This window comes from Rhinolophus sinicus, chromosome 1 (genome assembly GCF_057876585.1).
Source record: "Rhinolophus sinicus isolate RSI-liver-muscle chromosome 1, RSI-T2T, whole genome shotgun sequence".
Taxonomy (NCBI): Eukaryota; Metazoa; Chordata; class Mammalia; order Chiroptera; family Rhinolophidae; genus Rhinolophus; species Rhinolophus sinicus.
In genome coordinates, this window is record NC_142501.1 from 87,630,158 (window position 1) to 87,653,268 (window position 23,111).

At 36.7% G+C, this 23,111-nt stretch overlaps 2 protein-coding genes across 5 annotated transcripts in view; one reads left to right on the plus strand and one right to left on the minus strand.

Annotated features, from left to right (window-relative positions):
• Positions 1-1,330, plus strand: part of PLXNC1 (plexin C1) — a 140,965-nt gene extending 139,635 nt beyond the window's left edge. For 2 of the 3 annotated variants that reach the window (XM_019710302.3, XM_074325267.2), the window contains one exon: positions 257-1,330. In XM_019710302.3, the coding sequence (XP_019565861.3) occupies positions 257-361 (105 nt within the window). In that variant the 3' untranslated portion in view covers positions 362-1,330. The remainder of the gene's footprint in view (positions 1-256) is intronic. The other variant, XM_074325266.2, reaches the window with a different exon arrangement.
• A 2,020-nt stretch (positions 1,331-3,350) lies between these two features.
• The window catches only part of CEP83 (centrosomal protein 83), a 113,570-nt gene continuing 93,809 nt past the window's right edge, over positions 3,351-23,111 (minus strand). For both annotated transcript variants that reach the window (XM_074325265.2, XM_019710315.3), the window contains 3 exons: positions 6,568-6,671; positions 4,908-5,100; positions 3,351-4,036 (listed from right to left, as the gene is read on the minus strand). In XM_074325265.2, the coding sequence (XP_074181366.2) occupies positions 3,932-4,036; positions 4,908-5,100; positions 6,568-6,671 (402 nt within the window). In that variant the 3' untranslated portion in view covers positions 3,351-3,931. The remainder of the gene's footprint in view (positions 4,037-4,907; positions 5,101-6,567; positions 6,672-23,111) is intronic.

A 23,111-nucleotide genomic window follows, 5' to 3' on the forward strand; every position in this document is an offset into this window, starting at 1 on the left:
CCTTGGAAGTCTGGCCCCATGTTGTAAGCAACTAGTTGGTATTTCTTGCAAGCTTCTATTTTAAGCCAAAGTGTTGTTGATCCTGTGATAATGACTTAGCAAAACAACTTGCAAAGTGAGTATGTAAATGATAGAAGAATATGTTGGCATCTGCTTCATACAGATTTTACCACAGCATCAGGAATGTAAAAAAAAAATAAAAAAATTGTAATGTTAAAACCACAATATCTAAAATAACTATTCTAATTGTCAACAGATCCTAAATAAACTAGAAAGAGATCGAGGGCTGGAAGAAGCTCAGAAACAACTCTTGCATGTAAAAGTCTTATTTGATGAAAAGAAGAAATGCAAGTGGATGTAATAACTCTGGGGCCTGGCTTACTCTGGCAGTTCTTCAGACGACTTGGGAGCAAAATGGCTGCTTGAGCTACTGTCGTTCATTTTTTAAGTTTGCACATAGGTTCCACTTTGAGCACTGTCTTTTTAAGAGACCCAGGCACATGCACAGCTTTCAGAAAGCATACCAACTACAGTGCCTGTGTGTGTGCTGTGGGAAGCCTTCTGTGAATAGAGCTGAAGTGGTCGTTGCCAGCAGCCGCCTTGTTTACAGAGAACACAGGGCCAGTAAGCAAGTGTCAGTCCTACCACTACAGTCGCCACTGAAGCACAATGATGTAAGTGGTTTTGTTTGCAAACTACAGCTATGTAGCACTTGTGACTACACTGCACCTCTGCAGAGAAGGAACACTGCCAATGAGCAAAACAAAATGTGAAATGAGTCATTTGGAAACAAGGTGGAGGTGTTAGGGCAACCTCGAGGATTTGCAGTATTGAAACTTTTCCCCAGTTCTTGGAAAAGCTGACCACAGAAATTGGTAGTAGATACTTAGCATTTGTGAGTGTGAGTGTGTGTGTGTGTTTTTTTAAACCAAAAACTAACAGTGTTGCAACATTGTTGAAAGGGCTGGTGTTTTTCAGTGGTCACCAACTGCATTCCATCCTGCTCACCTCCATTTCACTAAGGAGCTCTAAAGCAAGGAGCGTGAGTAGGCTTTATTTAAATGCACAGCGTTTTATCTAGACACTTTGTATTAAGGTATGTTCCCTTGCTTTCACTTTATTTTTTCATACTAAATGTATTTGATAGCAGGTATGTTGGCTACTGTTTAAAAAAATCATTAGTTTATTTCTGTCTAAAAACTTTGATCAGGTCTGTGGAAGAGTAAATGACTCCCCTAATCCTACATTTCTATACTAGTGTCTCCTTGCTTTAGATTTCTGGTGAACCCTGTGGTTATAAATACTTGTGTGTGATTTTAAAAAAAAAAAAGATACATTTTACATTTCATGAAATTGCTGTTCACACTGGAGTATTATATATGAATATATATATATATATATATATATATTTGCGGCCCAAGGCCTGAAATATATTAGTATAAAACTTGGTATCTTAGTCTTACTATGTACTTTTTGGAAGTATTCCTCACAAGAGAATTAAAAATACTCATTTTATTCATGCCTTTCTTTTTAAAGCATTCTCTATCCTGTTACACTGGTCTTTTTATTACCAATTTTTTATTCCTGAATTTTTGCTGCTCATGACCAATTTTAATACCACTGTGTTTTCCTTCTAGTAAGTCAGAAGTGAAGAGTGTAATTGGCAACTCTCAAACTTTCCTTACGTGGCACCTTGTACCCTAGGCGCTCCAAATCCAGACTTAGTAAAGCAGTCTTTTCAAGTAGCAAATAAAGCATGGGTCACACATTCCTTAAAATCATTTACCAACACTGTATGGATTATCAGGATTTCCATGTGAATCTGTCTTAGAGAAATGCAATTTGTTTTGCTCCTCAATAGCTGGTAAAAAGTGAGAGGTGACACCTCAGCAAACGATCAGAGAACACAAGCAGTGACTGTCCTGACAGGCACCTTCCCAACCCCTCGCTTTTGACCGCTGTCCGTCCAATGGACACACCTCAAAACTACTACCAAATAAGTTCCTTGTGAGTGTGAAGGTGAGAGGTCTGGCCCGCATCTAAGGCTGCTAGTCGTGGGGTGAAGGCATTCGTAAGGGCACGGCAGCAGGAGAGCTGAGAGCCGACGGTAGGAGAGTTGCCCACAAGACTTCCCCTTCTGTAGGGTACAGAATGCTGAGGACGCTTCCTCTCGGTCAGTGCCAGTCCATGCGACACGAGGGTGTCCCTGTCCAGCTCCCCGGCATGAGGCCTGTGGGGAGACGGCCTGCCTCTTCCGGGGGCTGTGTGGCTAGGGTCTCCGGGCGAGTCCCTTACCTCTTTGTGCCTATTTCTGTCTATTCCTGTCCTACCTCACTGAGGTGGTGTGAAGACTCACTAATCTATGTAGCGTGTTTGTCAATCCTCCAGTGAAAGGCTCTATGTGAACCACATTCGCCAAACGACGTCAATGGCCAAATTCAAGTGTGCTGGAGACAATCAGTCTATAGTAACAGCAACCAGAGAAACAAATGGCAAACAATTTCTAGTTTCAAGTTTCTTTGCATTTTTTTTTGATGCAAAAACCACTTATAAACTTTTTTTTCCTAACACTAGTGTCTACGGCAGCATTTAAAGACTGATCCTGTTACCTTTTCTGTATTAGGAAGTTCAAGTCTATTTCTTATTGTATACTTGATTGAAGCTGTTCTTGGAGATGAATGTTTTAAATGTCTATATCCAAAATAAACATTTTGATGTAAGTATGGATTGTATCTCTTTTTTTTTCTTTCAAATTTTCTAGTTATAATAGATTTTTTTATTCGAAGTGGCTGCATGGAAATTGTTTTCCAGGTTCAAGCTGTCATTGCACACACTATGGGAATAAGCAGCTATATGATGTAGTAAGTCTGTCTAGTTTCTTCTAAGTGATGCTGAGGGCTGCTCAATTACATTGCCGGCCTCCAGTATCAACTTGGACTTTTGATCATGAAAACTTCTGGATAATGAACATCCCACTTGGTTTGACAGATTTGAACTTTGCCTTGTTGACTTAAAGTTATTCCAGTAGAATTCCTTTAAAAGATGAAGTTACATCAAAAAGCAAGTGACGGCATAGGTAGGGATGCACAGACATAAAACATTTATAATAATCGGGTTAGATCCAAAGCAGTGGGAGGCAAAGTCACAGACCAACAATACTTCTAAAGGGACCCCACTGGGTTCAAGTTTTATAATGAATGGCCCTTGTTTTATAAAGCCACAGGGTTTAATTATTTGTACTTTGTTATTTTCTATTCATTCTAACTCAAATATCAAAATCAGTGAGATCTTCTACATTGCTAAAAGCATACTGTATGATTGAAATAACATCAAACACAAGACAATACGGGTAGGTAGAAAAATATTAAGATCTTTAATAAATTATATGCACACAGCTTTTAGAAAAGGTAGCATTTTGTAATGAATACATATTTAGATGTTTTAAGTTGTATTTTTTTATGCTGACTTTTAAATTGTCTTTTTCAAGAACTAGAGGTTTATAACCCTTGTATATAGTAAACCAGAAAATGTTTACCGGTGCTGTTTACTGAGCATCTCAAAGAAGAGGGAATTCAACATGGGAATGTTTCGGGCAAAATGCCAAAAAAAATCAACAAAGTAAAATTAGTGAAATAATTTTTAAACTTGTTTCCCTAATTAGTTCATTTTTTCATTATTTTTTACATTCTCAAAGGGTTGTCAATAAATATTCTAAATATCTCTGAAGCTGTTTTAATGCTTCACTTGTCATTAGTATAATCCTAAAATCCTAACACAGGTGCAATCCAGCATGTATCCGTACCTTTTCTTGAGGCAAATTTAAGTGTTTTGGCAAACAGTAATAAAGTATCTAAATGCCACAGATGTTAAAACTTCAAGCTTTATTGAGTCACTGATTTCATCCCTTCTGATCTGCCTTTTCTCCAAAACATCATTCTCCAGGGGATCCAAGTTCCTCTAGTTGTTTTCTTTGTGTTGTTTCTAGTTCTTCTAGTCTTTTCCGAAGTAGGGAGAGTTCCCTTTGATGCTGTTCCTCCTTAAAAGCACAGAAAAAGGGGAGGGGTGGGGAGCAGAAAAGGCTCAGAAAAAGACTGTTAGAAAAACTGGTGGAAAAAACCTTAGACAGCAGCCCCAGCCCTCTTGTATTCAGGCCCGCCTGCCGCATCTGGCCAGGAAAGGATGACCGTTTTAGCAGCCTCAGAACACAGCAGCATGGGCCAGACTACTAACTAGTTAGTCCTTGCTTCTCTCCTGCCCCAAGCTCTAGCCTTAAGCAAAACCCCAAATTTATCCTTCTCTAGGTCTAAATTCACCAGGGAGTGAATTAGAAAATACTGTGCAGGGCCTAGGTGTACTTATATGACGACTTGCTAATAAGATTGGAGTTCAACAGCAGTTGATTCTAAACAAAGCACTTGGTCTGAGAGTCAAGGCAGTCACTAAAGTCTTTGGTGCTCTTACAGCATTATAAATGTAACCACTTATTAATAGTTCATCTTCTGAAAATTATCCTATCAACTGGATTCCTGCAGTATCTTGGGGACCCAATACAGTAGAATTAGCCCAGGTTTTGGAATCAGACGGATATAGGTTGAAATTGGGAATAATAATACCTTCTCTAAAAGCATTTTTCATTAGAATTAAATATTGTATGGAAAATGCATAGTGCAATGCATTAGTAACTGCTCGATAGTTAGTATTATATGAGTGAGCTATAAACTCTAGATACTCCAACGCTCATCAATCAAGTTCCTTCTCTTCAATTTGCTACGAGTTTACTCCTAGCACCATCAGTAAAGGAGAGAATAGATTCAAATCTACTTTGCTTCTCAGCAATTTCCCTGGTAACAGGTGAAAACTTAGAGGAATGTTTGCCTAACTTCTTTCCCCTACAATAAATGTCATACCTGTACATGAGGAGGAAAGGCTAGTTCCATGCCGGGAACCACAGCTGATGATTGACAGCTAACAGGATTGATGGATGACGCTGCTGGAGGTATATTAGGAACCAAAATTAAACTTCGAAATGCATTATGTCTTCTCTGTATATCCTTTAGTCTTTTTTGAAGCCTTGTATATTCTTCAAATGGAACATTTTGTCTTAAAAAGAAATAAAAGTGTTTCTGTTCTTTAATACAGTTACACTCTACTGAAAAACAGCATGGTTCACAGAATTTTAAATAGGAAGAGAAGGTTTCTAAATGATAAGGTTCATCTGTTTATAACATATAAAACTCTTGTTTATCAAGAAAGATAAACAGAAATATGACATCTTACTCATATGTATTATTAGCATTCATTGTAGGCTATCAAGTCATTTTAAAGTTTTATTTGCCAATTAATCAAAGATTTAAAAATCTCTTGATACTTTTATTTTCATTTCTACTCTACTCCCCAACTCATGAATCCTGCAATTTAAAGGAGGCAACTTAAATCTAAAGGGTGCCTTATTTTACAGCAGGAATCAAACAAATAGAAAAAAACACTAGGTTGAATCTTAAGAAATTGCCTTTTCTTTTTAGTTGAAACATAGTCAAATATAGCAAATTTCATATTCAACCTAATTTTTTTAAATGTAGCTAATGAAAAAGGTGAAGTCCCAACTTGACGGAAAAATGACATGGATAAAAATGCTAACTTTTCAGGCCTTCACAGATCCTCTTTTTGGACATAAATTTCCTGACCATCAATCATAGCAATAATTAAATATAGTTTCAAAACCACTCAAGTTTCTAGGTGATCTGTGATATAGCTGCCCAATCTTGAAGTGATAATATTTCAAAATTAATAGTTATGAAAGAGGTAGTAAGTTGAATTTTGTTTTAGAATGAATGTGATGGCATCTTACTTTGGAACAGAGTATTATAAAACTGGCATTAATTCCACAGTCTAGAAACCTCTTGCTTGTTCTAAAAAAACAACTGTTCACATTTTGGTTATAATTATACCCAAGAAGACCAGTGCACATTGTAAAACATCACTGTTAGATACTACAGGCAATTTCCATTACAGAAAAGTCTGATACGGTCTAAATGCTGAAGGCTACCACTAATTAGCCACATTTTGAAAGACTTTTTTTTTATTGAATCAAATGGATAATACAATGCTACTACAACTAACTTAATAAGGCAAATTTCTGCTCAAAAATGTTAATGAGGAAGGTTATTAGCTGTGCTTGGATGTAAATGAAAAACCAGAAATTATAGGCCAGTAATATTTTTCCACACCAAATCAAAAACTGATCTTTGATTCCAAGTTGTAGCCACAATTTTAGAACTATGTAACCACTCCAAATGTCTTGTCGGAGCAGCAAGAACTCACACCACTCGGGGCTACCAAAGCCCAGTGACTGGCCTTTCCTGTCAGTCCCGAGCTGGCAGGTGTTAGAGACCTTTCAGTTTGAGGAAACATTCAGTCAGAAAGAAAAATAACAAGAACAAAGAATTAGGAATATAATGAATTCTTTTAAATATACATTTTAAAAGAAAACAATGCATTATACTCAGACACAAAGTTCTATAATATTAAAATAACCACATGGGACACATATACACACTACCACATTACCTATTTAACACCTGATTTTCTGTTTCCAGTTCTTCTCTCTTTGCCTCCAAGATTTCTACTTTCTCCTGCAGTCTCTTCAATTTGTTTTCATGAAGAGATTTTCTCTAGAAAGAGACACAATAAGAACAAGTATGTGAATCCATAATTTCTTATTTGAACAAAATTATAGTGACTATTTTACTCATCAAAACAATTTTATTTAGAGATGAGTGTTTTCAGTGACTACTAAGAACAAAGATTAGTAGATATGATACTTACTGAAAATTGCGAAGATAATAAACCACAGATTTATCTGCCTTATAACCTCAATGTGACAAACAGAGCTATTATGAATGCCAAACCAGAAAGCTGGTATCAGTAACTAAATTGCTTCAAATAAAAAGTCTAAAAAGGGAAGGAGTCAAATTTTACTAATGAGTTTGCCGGTCACATGATAAGGAATCATGAGCTCTTCATTTTCACAGAAGATATATCATGTGTGTAAAAGAACTAAAACAAAATTTACAATTTAAAGCATATTTGCAACTGATAAATTGCTACCAAAGCAGTAAATTAAAGGATCAGAAAGCTAAGAAAGATTATAGATGTATTTCAATTTAAAAGTATGCCTTCCTAAATACTAAAAAAAGAAAAAAAATTAAACTTTACAAAGGGAAAATTTTCTATGTATAATGCCAAAATAGTACATGAAAAAAAGTAAATTTTTTCAGTTTTATAAGCAGGTTGTTTTTTACTGGGAAACATCTATACATGTTGCATATTCTTTAGAAGCTACATACCTGGTAGGTATTTGTTTTCTAACTCTTTTTATTACAGTCTAACAGGCTTACCAAAAAATGCACACAACAGAAATGTAAAGGAAAATGTAAAACCACAAAGCAAATGCTGGTGTTATGACCTCACAGGTCAAGGGCACAGCTAAACCAGAAGTGTTCCTCCTCTCCTCCTTTTAATCTCCATCATCTCTGTCCCCCGAGAAGGTAACCTACGAATTCACTTCCAGAGCTCCAGTTTAGGTTTGTGTATTTCTGAACTTCCTGTGAGTAGAAATATAGTATATATTTTCTTACAAACGGCTTTTTTTTTCCCACTCAATATTATGAGATTTATTCACCCTATTGCTTACAGGTAAAGTTAATTCATTACTGCACACTGCATTCTAGTATTCTAGTAATGATTCCATTAGTTTATTATATTTACCCCGTCCACTGTGAAGGGTCATCGCGGTTACTTCCAGCTGGGAACTAACACTGTACTCGGCATTCCTTATCATGCTTCCCATTGCTTCCCACCCTCCAGCACCCCAGAAGACACCTGAGCCTCCTCCCCTCTACCCTGACAAAGGAACCACTCTTCTGTCCTTCTTAACCATGCATATATATTTATAGGTTACTGGTAATTTAGAACTCTGTCTATCCATCCACCCACCCGTATCAAAGAAATCATACAGCATACACTTTTCTGTATCTGGATTTTTTGTTGTTCAACATTTTATCTACATGATTAAGCCGTGTTACTGCATGTCACAGTTCTTTTCCATTATGTTGTCATCCATTTTATAAATACACCACATTTTACCAATTCTTTGAAGAACATTTGAATGTATTCATTTTGAGACTATTAAGACTACAGTTTCTGTGAACATTCCTGAACATGTTTTTAGTGGATATATGTACTCACTTCTCTTGAGTGGATACCCAGGAGTGAGTCATAGAGTATACATGTTTTAACTTGAGTAAATACTGCCAGTTTTCTTAAGTGATTCTACTAATTCTATGCCCACCAGCAACACATGCGAGTTCCCTCTGCTCTGCATCCTTGCCAATGTGTGGCATGGTCAGTCTTTTATACCTTAGCTAGTCTGGTGGCGTATAAGGGTAAGTCAAGGCAGTTTTCATTTGCATTTGCCTGACATCCAATGAGGGTGAATACCTTTTCTTATGCAGACTGGCCGTCTGGACAGCCCTTTTTTGAAGAGCCTGTCCTAGTCTCCTGCCTGTTTAAAAACTTTCTGAATAATCTGTTTATTGATTTGTTGTTCTTTATATATTCAGAATATGAATCCTTTGTCAGATACATGTATCGCAGACTGACATTCTCCAAGTCTGTGGGAACATATTCTTTCTCTTAAGAGTGTCATTTTATAAAAAGAAGTCCTTAATTTTAATAAAATCCTAACTATCCACCAGATCTTTTATGGCTGGTTAGTGCTTTTAATGTCCTGTTTAAGAAATCTTTACTTATAGATTTTTCTCCCCACATTTTCTTCTGCAGCTTTATTTTTTTTAACTTTTCACATTTGGGTCTGTGGTTCATTTTTAATCTAATGAGACTGGGCTAAGGACAGCCACTGACTCAGCACCCTTTATTAAAAGGGCCCTCTCCCTACTGAAATGAAGGGGTTCTTTGTGCTAAATCAGGTGCTCAAATACTTCTGGGTCCATTTCTGGACTATTCTGTTCCATTTGTTTGTCTAGCCTTACGCCAATACGACACTGTTTTAAATACTGTAGCTTATAATAAATCTTACTATCTAGCAGTGCAACTCCTCCAGCTTTGTTGTTGTTCCTGCAAATTGCCTTGGTCATTCTAGTCCTTGGTACTTTCCTATGAATTTTAGATCTACTTTCTAATTTCCACAAAGAACTCAGCTTTTGCTTACAATTTGATTAGGATTATATTCAACCTACAGATTAATTTGGGGAAAACTGACATCTTAATAATATTGACTCTTCCAAATCATAAACATGGTATAATTTTATGTAGGTCTTCTTCAATTTTTCTTAGCAACATCTGTAGTTTTCAATGTAGATCTTTCACTAGATTTGTTCCTAAATATTTTATGTTTTTTACGATAGTATAAATGGTATTTAAATATCTTATTTTCTATTTGTTCGTTTTCTATGTAAAGAAAGATAACCTAGCAGGGAAATGCAAATCAAAACCACAATGAGATATCACTTCACTCTTGTTAGAATAGCTATGATCAACAAGACAAGTAATTACAAGTGTTGGGAGAGGCTGTGGAGAAATAACAACAACAACTGTTGGCGGGAATGCAGATTAGTTCAGCCATTATGGAAAACAGGATGGAGGATCTTCAAGAAATTAAAGACAGAACCACCATATGATACAGCAATTTCACTTCTGGGTACTTATCCCAAGAAAAAAAAACACTAACTTGAAAAGATGTATGTACCCCTCATGCGCACTGCAGCATTATTTACAATAGCCAAGAATAGAAGCAACCTCAATCTGCTATAAACAGATGAATAAAGAAAATGTCACACACACACATACATACATACACACACACACACACACACACACACACACGAGTATTATTCAACTATAACGAAGGAAATTTCGCTAAGTGAAATAAGCCAGAAACAGAAAGATAAAATACCATATGATGTCACCTGTTGTGGAATCTAAAACAAAACAAACCCTGAGCTCACAGAAGCAGAGAATGGACTGGTGGTTTGCCAGAGGCAGGGGGCAGAGGGTGGGGGAAATTAGTCAAAAATGGGGTCAAAAGGTACAAACTTCCAGTTATAAAATAAACCCTGAGGAAGTAATGCACAGCATGGTGATTATAGTTAATAACACTGTATTGTATATTTGAAAGTTGCTGAGAGTAAACCTTAAATTTCTCATCATAAGAAGAAAAAATGTTGATCAAAATGGCGGCGTGAGGTGAGCCTCTGTAAAGCTGCCCTGGAATTTACAACTCATCGAACAACAAAAACTCCACAAAGGACTCCCTGCACAGCAGACAGGCAAGAGGAAGAGGCCCACTACCGAAGTCACCTACAGGTGGGAGATTCGCACGAGCGGGGGAGGAGGGAAGGGAGAAGCGCGCGGAGACAGAGCCGCACGGGCGCAGGACGCAGACCCAGCTCAGTGCGCTGAGCTCGCTGCTTCCCGGAGCTACCGCAGCTGTGGGAGAGGGAAGAACCCGGACTGCTAGGGCTCCGCCAGGGCTCCACAGGGCTGAGGGGACAGCATATACCACGGCTGAACCCAACGCTCACGGCAGAGACCTCGGAGGAAGGACTGAGGGAAGAGGCTGAAAACGGTGGTTTAAGCCCGCACTGCCGAGCAGAGAACGGAGCCTTAGGCACTGAGACTAGCCGCCCCCTCCCTACCCTCCCAGAGCTCACCCTGCCCCCACCTGCCCGGTGCTAGAAGCGAAACAGTAGCAGTGTCAGATCTAAAGAATAGAATATTTGTTGCTCTGAGAACTGTGGACCGCAGACACAGATTCACAGCCCAACTAGTAACGGCAAGGCTGTGGAAGCAGGACCGGCTGTGGTGGCGGTCGCCGCCATTGCTCTGGGCCACCTCTCACAACTCACCCCACCCCTGACCCCACCTATCTGGGCGGATCCCTGCAGGAGTAAACAGAACTGCTGAAACATACAGGCTCTGAATCTGGTGCAGGAAGAGCCTTGGAACTTCAAAAGCTCTCCGCATACCCACACGGACACTACACCCTGTGGCCCAGGCGAACTATTAACAGAGGAGAAGCCCGTCTCCCAGGGAATCCCCCCATTGTGTGAGAAGCTGGAATAGTGCAGAGAAAACATAGCACTACCATATGAGAGAGAAAAAAAAAGGCTGCAGTCGGAGAGAAAATAAAACATTCTACCAGCAAGTACTGGAAAACAAAAGAAAGACCTCTTTCTATCAACCTGTTGCAGAAGCCACTCCTGTAGATGTCTAGGAAGAGAAATAATAAATCAGTAATTGCCATGAACAACCAAGGCAACAAGACAGCTCAGAAAGAAAGTGAAAAGTCTCCAGAAAAGGAACTTAAAGATATGGAAATATGTGACTTAAATGACAGAGAATTCAAGATTGCAGTTCTGAAAAAACTCAACGAGATACAAGAAAACACAGAAAGGCAGTTTAATGAACTCAGAAACACAATCAAAGCACAACATAAGCATTGTATGAAAGAGATTGAAATTTTAAAAAAGAACCAAATAGAATTTCTGGAGATTAAGAACTCAATAGAAGACATTAAGAATGAAATAACCAGCTTAGGTAGTAGAGTTGACCAGGTGGAGGAAAGAATCAGTGGCATCAAAGACAGAAACCTGGAAATTACACAGATGGAAGAAGAAAGAGACTTGAGACTTAAAAGAAAGAACTCTACAAGAACTTTCTGACTCCATCAGAAAGAGCAATATAAGAATAATGGGCATACCAGAAGGAGAAGAAAGAGAGAAGGGAACAGAGAATATATTCAAACAAATTGTTGATGAGAACTTCCCAAACTTGTGGACAGAACTGGACCCTCGAATCCAAGAAGCAAATAGAACACCTAGTTACCTCAATCCCAACAGGCCTTCTCCAAGGCACATTGTATTGAAGCTGTCTAAAATCAACGACAAAGAAAGAATCCTCAAGGCAGCCAGGGAAAAGAAGACGGTAACTTACAAAGGAAAGCCCATTAGATTATCATCAGATTTTTCAGCAGAAACTCTACAAACCAGGAGGGAGTGGAATGAAATATTCAAACTATTGAAAGAGAGAAATTATAAGCCAAGAATAATATATCCAGCAAAGATATCCTTTAGATATGAAAGAGGAATAAAGACCTTTCCAGACATACAGAAGCTGAGGAATTTTCTAGTACACAACCTGCACTACAAGAAATACGAAAGGAGGCTATTCGACCACCATCAACAGGGACAATTTGTGGCAACCAAAACATAAAAAGGGGGAGAGTAAAGGCCTGAAGCGAATATGGGAAAGGAGAAAGTAAGCGTGCTGAAGAAAATGGAATACTCTAAATATCAAACTTTCTTTTACATAAACTTAAGGGTAACCACTCAAAAAAAATCCAGAACTGAAACATATACTGTAATAAAAGAAGAAACAGAGGGAAGTATCATAGAATACCACCACACAGAAATAATAGACAACAACAAAAAGGCAAAGAAACAATGGAGACACAGCCTTACCAGAAAACTAAAGACAGAACGACAGGAAATCCTCACAAATCAATAATCACCCTAAATGTAAATGGGCTGAACTCACCAATAAAAAGGCACAGAGTAGCAGACTGGATCAAAAAACTAAACCCAACCATATGCTGTCTCCAAGAGACACATCTCAGCTACAAGGACAAGCAGAGACTCAAAGTGAAAGGGAGGAAACTGACACTCCAAGCAAATGGTACCCAGAGAAAATCAGGTGTAGCCATAATGATAACAGATGAAACAGACTTCAGGGTGAAAAAGGTAACAAGAGACAAAGATGCACATTTCATAATGGGAAAGGGGAATATACAACAAGAAGACCTAACAGTCATCAATATGTATGCCCCCAATCAGGGAGCACCGAAATATACCAAGCAACTTCTAACAGAACTAAAGGGAGAAATCGACCAAAACACAATTATACTAGGGGACTTAAATACATCATTGACAGCTATGGATAGATCATACAAACAGAAAATAAGTAACGAAATAGCAGCCCTAAATGACACATTAGATGAAATGGACATAATTGACATTTATAGAGCACTTCATCCTAAAACATCAGACTATACATTCTTTTCTAGTGTACATGGAACATTCTCAAGGATAGACCATATATTGGGACATAAAATTAGTCTCAACAAATTTAAGAAGATTGAAATCATACCATGCATATTCTCTGATCACAAGGCTTTGAAATTGGATATCAACTGTAAAAAGAAAGCGGGAAAAAACACAAATACGTGGAGACTAAACAACATACTTTTAAAGAAGGACTGGGTCAAAGAAGAAATTAGAGGAGAGATCAAAAGATACATAGAAACAAATGACAATGAAAATACATCCTTCCAAAATTTTTGGGATACAGTGAAAGCAGTTTTAAGAGGGAAATTTATATCATTACAGGCCTATCTCAAGAAACAAGAAAACTCCCAAATAAATAACCTCATGTTACACCTTAAAGAACTAGAAAAAGAAGAACAAGTGAAACCTAAGGTCAGCAGAAGAAAGGAAATAACAAAAATCAGAGCAGAACTAAATGAAATGGAGAACAAAAAGACAATAGAAAAAGTTAATATGACAAAGAGCTGGTTCTTTGAAAAGATTAATAAAATTGGCAAACCCTTGGCTAGACTCACTAAGATAAAAAGAGAGAAGACACTAATTAACAAAATCAGAAACAAAAAAGGGAAGTTATCACAGACACCACCGAAATACAAAGGATCATCCAAGAATACTATGAAGGACTATATGCCACCAAATTCAATAACCTAGAAGAAATGGACAAGTTCTTAGAAACATATAGCCTTCCAAGGTTGAACCATGAAGAACTGAAAAATCTAAACAGACCGATCACCAGTAACGAAATTGAATCAGTCATCCAAAACATTCCCAAAAGCAAAAGTCCGGGACCAGATGGCTTCACTAGTGAATTCTACCAAACCTTCAAAGAGGATCTAATACCAATACTGCTCAAACTCTTCCAAAAAATTGAAGAAGAGACAGTACTCCTTAACTCATTTTATGAGGCCAACATTACCCTGATATCAAAACCTGGTAAGGACAACACAAAAAAAGAAAACTACAGATCAATATCTCTGATGAATACAGATGCAAAAATCCTAAACAAAATTCTAGCAAATCGAATACAACAATGCATTAAAAAGATTATTCATCATGACCAAGTGGGGTTCATCCCCGGGGCACAAGGATGGTTCAACATCCGCAAATCCATCAATGTGATACATCACATAAACAAAATAAAGGACAAAAATCATATGATTATATCAATTGATGCAGAAAAAGCGTATGACAACATACAACATCCATTTATGATTAAAACACTTAATAAAATAGGTATAGAAGGAAAATACCTGAACATAATAAAGGCCATATGTGACAAGCCCTCAGCTAATCTCATAATAAATGGTGAAGTCCTTTGCTCTACGTTCAGGAACACAACAGGGCTGTCCCCTATCGCCTCTGCTTTTCAACATAGTGTTGGAAGTCCTTGCCAGAGCAATCAGGCAAGAGAAAGAAATAAAAGGCATCCAAATTGGGAATGAAGAACTTAAATTATCACTCTTTGCAGATGACATGATGCTATATATAGAAAACCCTAAAGACTCTACCAAAAAGCTATTAGAAACAATCAACGAATACAGTAAAGTTGCTGGCTACAACATCAGCGTACAAAAGTCCATTGCATTCCTATATACTAACAATGAAATCTCAGAAAAAGAAATACAAAAAACAATTCCTTTTGCAATTGCAGCAAAAAGAATAAAACACCTAGGAATAAACTTAAGCAAGGATGAGAAGGACCTATATGCTGAAAACTGTAAGACATTTTTCAAAGAAATTGAAGACGACACAAAGAAATGGAAAGACATTCAATGCTCATGGATTGGAAGAATCAACATAGTTAAAATGGCCATATTACCCAAAGCAATATACAGATTTAATGCAAGCCCCATCAAAATCCCAATGGCATGTTTTAAAGAAATAGAACAAAAAATCATTAAATTTGTTTGGAAACACAAAAGACCCTGAATAGCCAAAGTAATCTTAAGAAAAGAACTATACTGGAGGTATCACACTCCCTGACTTTAGCTTGTATTACAGGGCTACAAAAATCAAAACAGCATGGTACTGACAGAAAAACAGACACATAGACCAATGGAATAGAATTGAGAACCCAGAAATAAAACCACATAAATATGGACAGGTAATTTTTGACAAAGAAGCTAAAAACATACAATGGAGAAAAGACAGCCTCTTCAATAAACGGTGCTGGGAGAATTGGATAGCCACGTGCAAAATAATTAAACTGGACTGCTATCTGTCACCATGTACCAAAATTAATTCAAAATGGATCAAAGACTTAAGCATAAGACCTAACACAATAAGCTTCATAGAAGAAAACTTAGGTACTAAACTTACGGACCTTGGGTTCAAAGAGCATTTTATAAATTTGACTCCAAAGGCAATGGAAGTAAAAGCTAAAATAAATGAATGGGACTATATGAAACTTAAAAGCTTCTGCACAGCAAAAGAAACCATCGACAAAATAAAGAGGCAACCAACTGAATGGGAGAAGACTTTTGCAAACAGTGCCTCTGATAAGGGGCTAATATCCAAAATATACAAGGAATTCATGCAACTCAACAACAACAACAAAAAACAACCCAATTAAAAAATGGGCACAGGGCCTGAGGAGACATTTCTTCAAAGAGGACATACAAATGGCAAATGGACATATGAAGAAATGCTCAACATCACTAATCACCACAGAAATGCAAATAAAAATCACAATGAGATATCACCTCACCCCAGTCAGAATGGCGATCATCAACAAGACAAATAGTAACAAGTGTTGGAGAGGCTGTGGAGAAAAAGGAACCCTCATACACTGTTGGTGGGAATGCAGACTGGTGCAGCCGTTATGGAAGTCAGTGTGGAGGTTCCTCAAAAAATTATGAATAGATTTACCATATGACCCAGCAATCCCTCTCCTGGGTATCTACCCCAAAAATCTGAAAACATTTATCCATAAAGACATGTGTGCTCCAATGTTCATTGCAGATTTGTTTACATGGCCAAGACATGGAAACAACCAAAATGTCCTTCAACAGATGAATGGATAAAGAAGTTGTGGTATATATACACAATGGAATACTATTCGGCAGTAAGAAAAGATTATACAGGAACATTTGTGACAACATGGATGGATCTTGAGAGTATGATGCTAAGCGAAATAAGTCAGACAGAAAAAGCAGAGAACCATATGCTTTCACTGATATGTGGTATATAAACCAAAAACAACAAAAAAACAAGACAAAGAAATGAGAAACAAAAACTCATAGACACAGACAATAGTTTAGTGGTTACCAGAGGATAAGGGGGGAGGGGAGTGGGAGATGAGGGTAAAGGGGATCAAATATATGGTGATGGAAGGAGAACTGACTTTGGGTGGTGAACACACAATGGGATTTATAGATGATGTAATACAGAATTGTACACCTGAAATCTATGTAATTTTACTAACAATTGTCACCCCAATAAATTTAAAAAAAAAAAAAAACAGAAGAAAAATTTTTGTAATGGTGATGAATGCTAGCTAGACTTATTGTGATGACCATTTCACAATACAGACATCCCCCAACTTATGATGGTTACGATTTTTCAACTTTACGATGGTGCAAAAGCAATACACATAATTACATGAGATATTCAACACTTTATTATAAAACAGGCTTTGTATTAGATGATTTTGCTCAACTATAGGCTAATGTAAGTGTTCTGAGCACGTTTAAGGTAGACTAGGGTAAGCTATGATATTCAGTAATTAGGTGTAAGAAATGCATTTTCGACTTACTGTATTTTCAACTTACGAAATGGGTTTATTGAGATGTAACCCCATACAAACATCACCTCATCTTGTTGAAACTAATGTTATATGTCAATTATGTCTCAAAAAAAATTGTTGTGCCCTGTAATAGCGTAAGAGGGCAAGCATACTCAAATTATTCATAAGAATACTTAATATTAGCTATTATTTACAGAATTGTTAGAAATAATAAAGTAAATAGGATAATCCAAAAAATGGTAACTGATGTTTGTTACTTGACCCAACAACTTTTAAATTGCACATATTAATTTTAATAGTTAGATTTATATTTTTATTCATGATGTCATCTGTGAATGACAATTTCACTTTTTTCCACTGTTATGTCTTTTATTTCTTTTTCTTGTCTTATTACACTAGCTAGGGCTTCCAATAAAATGTTGAACAAAATGGTGATAGTGAACATACTTGCCTTGTTCCTGAACTTGGGTGGGAGTAAACACTGAGTATTTAATCAGTAAGTATGATGTTAGCTGTAGGAATTTTATAGATACAAATATCCCTTCTATTCCTATTTTAATAAAGACTTTTTATCATGTAAGAGTGTTAAATTTTGTCAAATTGTTCTTCTGTGTCTATTAAGATGATCACAAGGTTTTCTTTGTTCTGTTAGGGTGTTGAATTACATTGATCAATTCTGAATGGTAAGCCATCTTATATTCCTATAATAAACCCTACATGCTCATGACATATTATCATTTTCATGTATCACTGGATTCAGTTTGCTAATATTTAAGACTTTTACATCTATGTTTGTGATGTAATTTTCTTTTCTTATAACGATGCTATCAGGTTCTGAACTCATAAAATAAGTGGGGATATTTTTCTTTCTTATTACATGGAAGAGTTTGTGTTACAAATAGTATTATTTCTTCCTTAAGTATTTGTAAGAAATTTATCAGTGAAGCCAAATGAACTAGGCATTTCCTCTGTAGAAAGTTTTAAGGATTCAATTTCTAAACAGATATAGGACTATTCAGATTTTCTAATTCTTCTTGTATTAGTTTTGTTAAGATGCTTCAAGGAATTTGTTCATTTCATCTAAATTGCATAATTAGCATAGTCGTTTTTATTTATTTATTTTTTTATTAAACGTGTTTTTTTTTAACAGGACTTTTATTGGGGAACAGTGTGTACTTCCAGGACTTTTTTCCAAGTCAAGTTGTCCTTTCAATCTTAGTTGTAGAGGGTGCAGGTCCAATTGCTGTTGTTAGTTGCAGGGGGCATAGCCCACCATCCCTTACGGGAGTCAAACCGGCAACCCTGTGGTTGAGAGGACGCGCTCCAACCAACTGAGCCATCTGGAAGCTCAGCGGCAGCTCAGCTCAAGGTGCCGTGTTCAATCTTAGATTCAGGGGGCGCAGCCCACCATCCCTTGTGGGATTTGAGGAGTTGAACTGGCAACCTTGTGGTTGAGAGCCCACTGGCCCATGTGGGAATCGAACCGGCAGCCTTCGGAGTTAGGAGCACAGAGCTCCAACCACCTGAGCTACTGGGCCGGGCCCAGCATAGTTGTTTTTAATATCCTTTTTGTTTTAATATTTATGTGTAGTGATACTCTTTTCTTATTTATGATATTGTTCATTTGTGTTTATATACCTACTATCTACATACCTAACTACCTATCCTGTGGGGAGTTTGGGGAGAATCAGGCTAAGGCTTTATCAGTTTTATCAATCTTTTCAAAAACTCGACTCTTAGCATTTAAAATTTTCTCTTTTGCATATTTTCTGTTTCATTAATTTCCACTCATATCTTGATTATGATGATGATGATGATGATGCCTGCTGTTAAATCTATCCACTGAGTTCATAATTCAGTTGTGTTATTTAGTTCTAAACTTGCCATTTTAAAAATTGGTTTCCAGTTTTCCATTACAATTCTCAAGCTTTCCCTTTATTTCTGAGTATATACAACATGGTAATTTTAAAGTCTGTATCTGATAATTCCATTACCTGGATCCTCTTTGGGGAGGAGGGTCTGCTTATGTTGGCTGTAATTTCTCTTGATTTTTGATGTTATCATATTTCCTTATGTGGTTGGGGTTATTATTATTAACAGACTTAGAGCAGTTTAAGTTTACAGGACTATTTAACAGAAAGTAGTGAGAGATCCCATATATTCTCTCCCTTCACAGTTTCCCATTATTAACATCTTACATTGGTGTGGCACATTTGCTAAAATTGATGAACCAACATTGATACATTATTATTAACTGAAGTCCATAGTTTACATTATTTCACTCTGTGTGTTGTATAATTCTATGGGTTTTGTCAAATGTATAATGTCATGTACTGACTATTACAGTATCATACAGAATAGTTTCACTGCCCTAAAAATTCCCTGTGCTCCACCTATTCATCCCTACCTTCCACCCCTACAACCACTAATTTTTTTTTTTCTGTCTCTATAGTTTTGGCTTTTCTAAAATGTCAGATAGTTGAAATCATACAGTATGTAGTCTTTCAGATTTGCTTCTTTCATTTAGCAACATGTATTCAAGGTTCCTCCATGTCTGCATGGTGTGATAGATCATTTCTTTTTATTACTGAATAAATATTTCATTGTATGATATAGCACTGATTTTTTTTATCCATTCACCTACTGAAGGATGTCTTGGTTGCTTCTAAATTTGGGCAACAGTGAATAAAGCTGCTATAAACATTTGTGTGCATGGTTTTTTGTGTATGTGGTTTTTTTTGGTTTTTTTTAATGCAAGCATCAAAGCTGGATTCCCCTTTCACCACCTGGCCAACTTCAATGAACTCTTTACAGTAATCATGCTCAATGCCATGAAGGTATCTCTGATACCTTCCTTATTCTGCAGTTTCTCCCACTCCACACTACAGCTTCCACCTCTATGACCATTCTCCATTAAATCAAGCTCCTCTTTCCAAGTCAACTTAGTTTTTAGTCCTTTTATTGTTCTATCATCTCAAACTCAAGTGCTTAATTATACATCTCTAATGTGAATTACTATCTCCAAGCTTCACATTCCATTATTTCTAGTTATCTACACAATATCTGACCTTACAGGTGTAGGACATGTCTACATGGATATACTGCTGTGATTTCATATCTGACATATGTTTAGTCAAATATATCTCCTCTTTCTACTCAACTGACACATTTTCTTAATCCCATTATGACAACTCCACTTGTATCCTCCCTCTCACAGCTAAAATACTTCAATTTTTTTCCTGCTTCTTATTTAGCACCAGATACTTTTTTTTTTTCCTTCAGAATACTTCTGGAAGTCACTCTTCATTTTCATTCCTATACCTCAAATCCCAATTCCAGACTTTTTACCTCATTTTAAGTTTATTATAATAACTTCCTAACTGGGCGCCCTGTCTTCAAGCTTTCTTCTCTCTGGCACACTAGTTCTCAAACTTTTGTGTCCGTACAGATCACTTGAAAGTGATTAACAGTATTCGTTAGATATTTCTTATTTCTCCAATTAGATTATTTGGTCATATAATAAGGGCAGAAATTAATCATGGCTTTTATTTTCCCCTCAGTGTGTAACATAATGCTATCCCACACAACATAGTCAATAGATACTTTACAATTTCAAGACGATGGTTCATTTAAAAAAAAACAAAAAAACATTCCTAACAGTATCAAACCAATAATTATTTTAGAGAGATATACCTTAGAATAAAAATAAGTTGTCACTTCAAGTGCTTTAAACGGAAAAGCACAATGCATTATGCTCATACCAAGAGATCTCTCTTCACACTCACACTTCAACAATGTGCGGAGAAAATACAGAGAAGTCATCACCTACAGAAGGGCATCCAACTCAATACACCTGCTTAAGCTTTTCCAAACAAATCAACACAGCAAAATATCATTATACAAAGACTCTACCAAAAAACACTTACCAGAAATGACATAAGCTTTTTGCTTAGAAGGTTGGAGCCATAAAGAAACAGTGGGCCGTCTTATCTAGCCTGGGAGGAAAAACTAAAGCTGCTATTCCCCAGTTACAAGAACCTCTCACAGGAAAGGAACCCTAAAGGATTATGATTTCTGCCCCATAGTAGTTAGTATTTTATAACTTGTTATTATGGCTACAATGGAGAGAAAAGCAGTAAAGTATTTGGAATCAAAGAAAGTGGGAAATTAAAAGAGTAACAGTGTAGAAAAAGCACAGGATTGAGACTAGAAAGATACAGGTTTTAATTATAGTGATGATTCTTGCTAGTGAAGTTATCTTGGCTACCTACTACTTCAGTTTCCTAATCTCTAAAAACTATCTGAACGCGAAGTTCCTCCCAGCCCCAAAATTGTATATACTTACATACGTTTTATTGTAGTTCTATGTCACATATATTGTCTGTTTTTCCACTTTACTTGATGTAAAGTTGTAAGGCTGTAGGGCAGTGTCCCACATGGTGGAACGGCTCTGGGTCATAATTATTTCACTCCACTGAGTTTAACAATTTCTGTGATTTCAAACCATAATCCATGGATCACATTTTAAAAAGTGAAATGGATATTTACTATGTTCACACTCATCATTTGGGAGGCATTGCATTCATCCTAGTTCATAATACCAATGAAAGGTTATTTTGCAGGCTTCTTAAAATATCACCTCCTTCTCTAATTCTGGTATACCTGTGATTAGCTGATAATCTCTCTCACCACTGGATGTCACTTTTGCTCCAAAAGAAGTCAACCCAAACTAACCTCAATAATTAGAATCTGATCTCTAAGATACGTATCTCTAAAATCTCAACATAAAAATTTCTCTGTAAAAGATCACGTCAGCTCTTATAATTTCTAGTGATTTCTAGCTAACATCTGGCTTCAGAGGCTTCTAGGTTTCAAACAGTACAAGGAAGCATAAATAGAATTTCTATCATCCCAAGTCATAAAACAATTCACTGGAAGCCCAACAATACTCATACAATGCTCAGTACTTACATGGCCTGAAAGAAAGTTGTATACACAAAGAAAAACAACAAGTATTTATATATGAGTATAAGACACTGGAATGTCCACATAGTAAGTGCTATTTTCTAATCTTGATGTTACACAACTTTTAGCATCATGGAAAGAAAAGCACAATATTCAGAAAACAAGAACATGGGGAAGGAATGACTTATATTTCTCATGTTGTCACTCCAACTATCAGAATGCATCTGGCAGTTATATCTCATCACATACACAGGTACTAGGAACTGTCCTTGATTTCTAAATTCAAAATGTGTAAATAATTTACAGTTCTCTTCTCTTATGCAAATATGAACAGCTAACCTTTTCAATAAACATACAGACATTAAAATACTGGTGTGGCTATGCCTAGAAGTCCTTTCCTCTCATCTCAGATCTTCTCGCCTTCCCCAAACCAGTGCCACTACTAAAGGAATTTCAAATGGAGACTTATCAACTCATTTGTGGGATTTTTTTTTTTTTTTTTAACATTACCTCCCCTCAACACACATTCTCCAATCTTGTTGAAAATAAGGAGCGAACCATTGCCACAGTGAGTAACAGTTACTGATGGGACCATGTTACATTCCTTGGGTTTGTTGAAGTAGGAAAAAAGTTGAAAGCCACTGACTTAGGCGAATCATGTAATTACATTATTTCCATGACGCCCTGGACTATTTCTAAGAAAACAAAGTTTTTAGGTTCTGGAGAAAATATGCCTGCAAAGTGAAGCTTAAAAAGTATCATGGCTATGGGAAATATTGTGGCCATTTCAGGAGCCAGGGGCAGTCCTAGCTCCTCCTGCTAAGGCAAGGAGATGCTTGCTCCTATATTCCTGAGTTGGAAACAAAAAAGCATGTTAACTACAAAAACGATATTATAAGTGTTAGTTAAGAACAGCTGAAACAGGCCTAATCGCCCTGTAATTTAAGTGCAGAATGGATTAAATAAGACTTGTATGGGCTGGTCTTGAAACATTAGCACTGAAAAACACTGTCTCTGTGGAAAAATGCATGTTGGCTCTGAAAAACTCACTTGTACACAAAATTTAGAAATAAACCTGGTTGAGCAGTTTGGATTTTCCCAATTTATCTCTGCAAGGTTGACAGCCAAACGTCATGTTTAAACATCAAATTAAACACGCCAGTAAAATCTGTTTTAATTATACATTTTATTCTCCTAAAATAGTAAATTATGCTTTACTG